The sequence below is a fragment of the Haplochromis burtoni genome, unplaced genomic scaffold, assembly GCF_018398535.1.
Source record: "Haplochromis burtoni strain Fernald_Lab_line unplaced genomic scaffold, NCSU_Asbu1 Contig_1236, whole genome shotgun sequence".
Lineage (NCBI taxonomy): Eukaryota > Metazoa > Chordata > Actinopteri > Cichliformes > Cichlidae > Haplochromis > Haplochromis burtoni.
The window spans coordinates 51,283-59,161 of record NW_024583597.1 but is presented as its reverse complement, the minus strand read 5'-3'; the positions used below and the strand labels follow the sequence as shown (position 1 = coordinate 59,161).

Sequence of the window (7,879 nt, the reverse complement as noted above, 5' to 3'; positions counted from 1 at the left end):
AGTACTGAAAAATTATTTACTAGTACTCACCTATCATGTGACTGGAGAGCGCAAACTCCGCTCTTGTCGTTTTCCATCAAACACTCATTAAAACAGCAACCTGCAGGTATGTTAGCGCACTCATTCCCGGCTATTGACGCCAGAATTAAAGACTGAATAATGGTTGTAGAGAGTAATTTCTCCAACTGCTGGCACAAACTGGTTTTACATGAAAGTACAGCCCAACACAAATTTAGCTTGAATTTTTTTTTTCTTTTAATTTATTTTCGGTATCAAGTCACATCAGTCGTTGTTTCAAAGCCTGTTGACCGATTTAGTTCATATTAGAAGCTTCACGAGCAACTGGTGTAAAATTATTTGGACTTTTGGGAGAAAAGCAATTTAAGAGCACAGATTACAAAACAGGAGGATTAAACATGAACATGGAATTCAACTGAGGCAACTTATGAAATGAATAAATAAATAAAAAACATTCATGTTGAAACAGAGCATCAAAGGTAATCAAAGAAAAATAAAAACTTGACGTACATATTTATAATTTCAGCTTCCTGAGTGTAACATTCAGGATTACTCACTGCAGGTCCGGAAATAAGAGCTACCTCATCAGATCCAAGTGTGAAATCAGCTGAATTCTGTGGAGCCTGATCAAGGTTTTTAAGTCTGACCCTCCAAACAGGACTTTGCTGTCTCTTCAGATTCATTGTGATCCAGAGACTCCAGGTCTGCATGATGACGCTGATGATTGCTCAGAGCAGATAATGAAGTGAATGTTTTTGCACACTGGTAACAGTGAAACTGTTTATTTGCAGCGTGGTATCGTTTGTGTTTGGAGTATGAACTGAGATTCTTGAAGCTCTTGTCACACTGGTCACAGCTGAAGTTCTCTTCCATGTGTGTACTCTCATGATCGTTACGACTAGTTGAACGCGAGAAGCTTCTGTCACAGTGTCTGCATTTGTATGGTTTCTCTCTTGTGTGGACTTGTTTATGACTTTTAAGGTGACCTGCAGTGGTGAAGGATGACCCACACTGGTCACAGACGTGCTTTTTAACCCCACTGTGAATAAGTTCATGTATTTTTAATATACTTGGCGTGGGGAAGCCTCTCCCACATTCTTTGCAGTAGCTCATTTTGTCTCCAGTGTGTCTACGTTGATGTAGTTCTAGACTTCGGTGATGGCTGAACGTTTTTCCACAAAGGTCACAGCGAAAGTCTTTCCCACCACCACAGTGACGACAGGGTTGAGAACTGGATCCATCTGTGCCGCTCTGCTTCTAAACAAAGACACAAAGACAGTGAAAGTCAGTCCTTCAACATTTTTATCCTGAACATCACCTGAAATAAAGAGCAGCTCTGCCAATATTCGGTTACCTTTTACTGTTTACATTACAACATTCAACTTACTGGGTGAAAATGTCTCATCATTTGTAGGTAATCTACTTAATGGAAAGACTGATTTTTAAACCTAAGGATGCGCTACTCTGCATGCCACAAGAAAGTAACCCCAAGCTGCTCTCCAATGTATCCACTGGAGTGTGATTGTTAGATAGAAAAGGAAGAATCTTTAAAAACATATGTTTTTCCAACATCAGGAAAGTTTCAGAAGGTTTGTGTGAGGTTTGACTGAATATTCTGTACATTAAGTTTTTATGTCTCGTTTAGCTTTGAAATTAAACTATATTCACATAATACTTCAAAATAAGTGCAAGTCTAAAAAGAAAAATACATACCTCACAGTAACTGCACTTGTAGAGTTTTTTTCTGGTGTGGATCTGTTGGTGTTTTTTCAGGGAACTTGGCTCTTTAAAAGCCTTATCACAGAGGTCACATTTATAAGGTCTCTCCTCAGTGTGGCTAAACATGTGGCTTTGTAACTGTGCATCTGTTGTAAACAGTTTGCCACACTGATCACAGCAGTAAACATCATTGCCAGTGTGAATCCGTAGGTGAATATTTCTGTACCCTACATGGCTGAAAGTTTTTCCACAAATGTCACAGCTGTACGCCTTAATTCCAGAGTGGGTAACTTGATGTTTTTTTAAGTTTTGGGACTGGGTAAATGATTTTCCACACAACTTACAGCTGAATGCCTTAATTCCACTGTGAATGAGTTGGTGTGTTTTTAAGCTTGCAGCCTGGCTAAAAGACTTTCCACACAAGTCACAGTTGTATGCTTTAACTCCACTGTGGGTGACTTTGTGTATTTTTAAGCTTTCAAGGTGGGTAAAAGACTTTCCACACAAGTCACATCTGTATGCTTTAACTCCACTGTGGATGAGTTGATGTCTTTTTAGGCTTCCAGGATGGGTAAAAGACTTTTCACACAAGTCACATTTGAACGCTTTAACTCCAACGTGGATGAGTTGATGTGATTTTAAGTCTGCAGCCTGGGTAAAAGGCTTTTCACAGAACTCACAACAGTATGGTTTAACTCCACTGTGGATGAGTTGGTGTCTTTTTAAGTTTGCAGGACAAATAAAATACTTCCCACACTCATCACAGCTGTATTTTTTCTGCCCCTTTTTTCGGTGAGGTTTGTCGGCCTCCTGAGAGCGCTGACTTCTCGCTCCATGTTGGTCCTGCAGTGACAGAGATACAAACAGAGGCAGTGAGTGAAATGCAGTCGTGGAACAAACTGAAACTGTCTCCATTAGTGGAATTAAAGTTGTCAACAAACACATTGTAGTTGTTTTACCGCCACGTTCTGGTGATAGTATCACATTACAATGATGTGCTACAATGAAGAAATATTGATCACTGGAAAAAAGCTGTTACATGCTTAAATCATGCTTTTTATTTGTTTTTGTTTCTAATGTCTCTGTAAAGCACTTTGAATCACCTTGTTGTTGAATTGTGCTATACAAATAAATTTGCCTTACTTCATTAAAAAAAAAAAAACTGAGTTCAACTGATAATAAAGAAAATGGAAAGAAAACATTATTGAAGAAATTGTTTGTTGGGAAAAAATATTTCCTCTTTGGAAAAGTTTGAGTTGAACTGATGACATTGTCTCCCCCCCCCCCCCATTGTGTGCTGATAAAATATGATCTCTGTATTTTATTATAACTTCTGTGGTTTCTGTTTGTGACGTACATTCTCTATTTATGGAGGAGCCCAGGATGGAAAAGATAAAGCTGCTGTTAACAACCAGCTGTGCACACAGTTTCAATAACAGTGTAGCTGAGATATTTTCTCACCTCCTGTGTTGAAGTCATTGTTTCCTCTGTAGTGGCTGAGCTGAGTCCAAATGGCTGAAACTGTTCCTCTGCTGCTCCACCAGACTCTTCTCCTGTTACTCAGCTGGGACACAAAAGTATAGATATGCATTTTATCCCTGACAAGAAGAAGCAGAGCAAATAAACATTACTACACTCAGTGACAACAATACCTATGAAGCTTCAAGGTGAAACCCCAGAAGCAGCTACAAAAAGAAAGTCATCAGCTGCCTACAAGAACTTGAAAAAGCCACTGAGCTCCCTGCATACCACCACCTTTACCCAGTGGATGCTGCACCCTGTATATATGAACTTCCATAGACACACAAAGAAGGAGTCCCACTCAAACAAACTTACACTTGATCCAGATTAAACAAAAGTTCCCTTTGATGTAATCTCGCTTTTCACTTATATAGGGCTTTGGAGCGTGATGTCACGGGGGTGGGCGTGGAAAGGATTTTGGCCTGATGCGCCATTTTTGGGGTCAAAGCAAAGCGCAAGCGAAAAAGGAGCGAAGGCACACACAACAGCCACGGTTCGTATTTGCTGGGTGGTCGGCTGCAATGTTCGATCGCACGACCAGCAAGAGAATAAGCTTGAAAAGGGTTTATCTTTTCATTCTTTCCCAACATGAGGCAGCTCGTGTATCGATGTTACCAAACGAAGGCGTCTAGCCTGGATAGCAGCTGTGAGACGAGCTGATATCCAGTTCTCTTCCATCTCCAAATATCTGTTGGTGCTCCTGACATTTTCAGTCAGGGTGAAGAGGTGACCCTTCTGGATAAGATGGTGAAGGTTTGCTGCCGTTTTGGTGAACAGTATGGTGGTAAAACCAGGAAAAATGAAACTTGCTCCTGTTAAATATTCTTGTGCTGTCTAAATAGCGGTAATTTTTCAAAAGATACAGTAATTAAAGTAATGTTAGTAGTGGGTGATATCATGTAAACTGTCATGATTTTTGTAAACATTTTGTCATTTGTAAACTATAAATGATATGGATTCTACATTATAGAACATCACATCAGTTACAAAGTGGTTTTAATTTTTTTTTTTAAAAAGGCAAAAATTAGTGTTTCTTTATTCAACGGAATTACAAGCAGTACAACATTTTGCGGCAACGACAGACTTATGGTCGAGTCAAACTATGGAGCCATACATGAGCCTGACAGTCCATTATGTTACCAGGGACTTCACCATGAAAAGTCGGTGCTTACAAACTGCCTTTTTCCCCGAGGATCACACAGGCGAGACTCTAGCACATGGATTAAAGGAGGGTCTTATCTCTTGGAGTTTGGAGGAGGAAAAAATGGTGTGCATAACAACAGACAGTGGAGCGAACATTGTGAACGCCAACTTTTTTTCCACTCGATAAAAGTTAACGTGAGGGATTCTGGTGGTCAGGGACAAATGCAATTGCATAGCAGGATGCTGTACACGGGCCAAACTTCAGTCAGGAGAACAACTGAGATTATTCATCCACAATACGAGGTTAGTTATTAATATACTGCAACAACATGGGAATAGAGCAGCTGCGAGAGAATTCAACATTAATGAATCAATGTTACAGAAGTGGAGGAAACCCAGTTTTTGGCTTTCCCCATATTTCTAAAGGGCTTCATCTCTTTGCTGTGACTGTCGCCATAATTTGCAGATGATAATGGTTGTAGCCGCTGCGATGCTTTCGACCAAAACAGGCGCAGCTTGATGACATCATCAACATGCGCTATCGCGATAGAGCGATATAGTCAAAATCTCTATCGTTGGTCAAATTTATATCGTTTCTATCATATATCGTTTATATCGCCCACCCCTATATTGTACCTTAATTTGTTTTTATATAAGTGCGTGGAATGAGTCTTCAGTTGAATGTTTTTTAAGAGGCAAAAATACTTAAGTAAATGGCGGGTCGAATTTTTGTCTTTTTTTTCCTGTTTTTGCTGATCCAATTCGTGACTTAAAACCGTGATCCGATCCGAACTGTGAGATTTTTGACCCGTTGCACCACTAACCGTGACCATCAAATCGATGAGAAAATATTGCTGAAAACGATGTGCTGGGAGTCCGCTGTTCTCACCGGCTCTAGTGATCCTCGATCTCCCGGTCAGCTATGGAGCTGGTGGGTAAAAGACATCCCCAAAAATGTCGGATCACTTTGGAAATGTATATCTTGCTAAATCGAGCAGATATCTGAAGCTTACACAGCTACATTCACATTTGAAAATAACTTTTATTTTGTGATTTTAGATATAGAGTAATATTTAAGTTTTAGCCGCGCTCATCTACCATTGCCGTGTTTGGCGTTTGGATGAAATGCATTCTAGGATATTTCGCTGTACTAAGTACACACAAGTCACCACCAATGCATGCTTGATAAAACAGGAGGAACGAGAACACATCTAGGAATTTTTCACGTTCTCAGCTCGATGCGTACTTTAAATCAAGTCTTCAATGGCTAATTCCAGGCCCAAACTACTTCGCCTTTAATAAGGGTTTTGTGTTTTTAACATGGTTTATTGCTTTATATCTTGTTCTACTTTATCTCAATAAGCCCCTAAAAACACTCAGTGATCACTGTCGGCCTCTCTTGGTCTTTATTACCACTAATCATTTTAAAGCTCAGTTTTTAAAACCTTATGATGCAACTACCGCCTAACTTGTGCAGCAGTACATTAAAAACGAACCACTTATTATGGATGGATTATCTCAGTTGTTCTCCTGACTGAAGTTTGGCCCGTGTATAGCATCCTGCTATGCGATTGCTTTTGTCCCTAACCACCAGAATCCCTCACGTTAACTTTTATCAAGTGGAAAAAGGTTAGTGTTCGTCCTTCAGCTTCACTGTGCTAATGTTATGCTAACGTACCTGTGTCGCTAGCGATCGCGTAGCACAACATATAGCAAATAGTCCAACTTCAGTAACCCTGCAAACATCACTGCAGTTTAGTTTTCCGTCTTCATTTATGTTGAAAGTGATAGCATGGCTGTACATTTTAATTTGTTTCACTAATCTCTCAGTCAAAACATGCTATATCATGCTTAGGTGGAAACTAGCGAGCTAACTTCCTGCTAACTTCTAACTCTGTTGAATTTCATAAATTCGGTTTTCATGATGCCTGGTGTGGAGATACAGAAATTCTTTTATTGCTGCCATATAATCTGCATCATTATAACTGCATTAATAACATTCTTTCATCTAATAATATTTCTCACAGTATTGATACTGCATTACAGTTGTTTATTGAAGATGTCCATTTGAGGATCCTTCCATTATGTTAACTTTTATTACAAGTGCGGTTAGAAGTATTTTATACACATTGCATATCTGTGCTTATTTTCAGTTGATGTTCGGTTCATTAAGGGTCTTAAGCTTCACTGGCGTGACTGTCCAGGTGATACATGCTGAGGGAAACTAGAACATAGAAGGATGATTGCATGCATGCTTACAATACATATAACACATATAATCTAGGAATGTGTCCGGCCTGAGGCCTTAACTCATTTGGTGTCTCACTATATTTTACTCTACTTGCCAACAGATGACCAGAGTCAATAATTAGCCCCAGAGACCCTGAGGGCTTGAAGTTTATTACCTTGTATGGAAGGTGTTATAGAAAAGAGAAGTTCTATGTCCGTTTATAGCCATTAAAGATGTACAAGATGCACCATTAACTGTGACTAATGTCTGGAACCTATTTTAATCTGTCATTCCCACTGCTTTAGTCAGAAGACATATGTTGATCTTTTCTCCGGGCTGTTAATAAACTCATCGTTTGATTGCACTTTCCTGGGGCCTCCGTGGTTTGTGACACTGCTCTAGATTGATTGATTTTGCGACACTGGATGTTAGACTTAATTGTTACACCTGGCGGAGCAGCAACACTGATCATTTTATAACAGATGAAAGAATTTAGACAGTTTTTAACTCTCAGTATGCCGCAGTGTTCGTTTGACTTTGGGACCTGAAGAGATGGAATTTAGCACCCAGATTACGCGCGTGGCTCCTGACTCCATCAAGCAATGTGCCTTCATAACTTACCAAAGTTGTACTAAAACATTCTTTGAAAGATTTCTGCACGCCATGTGCTACGTCTAATCGGTCAGTAAGCACAACCATAATTCATACAAAGCACACTGTCGATTTTTAAGAAGATTAAAGGATTTTAAGTGTGACTTTAAAGTGTGTAAAGTACATTATATAGAAGAAAGAATATACTATATCGTCATATATATCATTACCGCACATGCTTCAAATTATACTGTGATATAGATTTTAGACCTTATCGCCCAGCCTTAAGTGAATCCTGCTTGTGTCGTGTTATTCAGGATTGCAAACCGAGCAGTATTCACTGGCTTTCAATTTGTTGTGTTTGTGGATATATTACTGAATTTAATTCTCCATAAAATCATCCCATTCTCCATAAGATTAACGTCAACCATTGAACGGCATACATTTTAAAGTAAAAGCTTTAAAACAGAGTTAGTACAAACATCATTAATGTCACATAACTTTGCCGACATGCGGCCACCAACAATACTTTAATGTTCTTCATTATTAAGCATTTGCAAATACAGTGGGGCAAAAAAGTATTTAGTCAGCCACCGATTGTGCAAGTTCCCCCACCTAAAATGATGACAGAGGTCAGTAATTTGCACCAGAGGTACA

The 7,879-nt window shown here is 39.3% G+C and overlaps 1 protein-coding gene across 6 annotated transcripts in view; it reads right to left on the bottom strand.

Moving 5' to 3' along the window:
• Positions 1 to 231: 231 nt before the first annotated feature.
• The window catches only part of LOC102309216 (zinc finger protein 616), a 21,163-nt gene continuing 13,515 nt past the window's right edge, over positions 232 to 7,879 (bottom strand). For 2 of the 6 annotated variants that reach the window (XM_005951966.3, XM_014330974.2), the window contains one exon: positions 232 to 1,275. In XM_005951966.3, coding sequence (XP_005952028.1) covers positions 655 to 1,275 — 621 coding nt within the window. In that variant the 3' untranslated portion in view covers positions 232 to 654. Of the gene's footprint in view, positions 1,276 to 1,731; positions 2,777 to 3,198; positions 3,336 to 7,879 lie in introns of those variants that run through there. The other 4 variants (XM_042216757.1, XM_042216754.1, XM_042216753.1 and 1 more) reach the window with 4 other exon arrangements.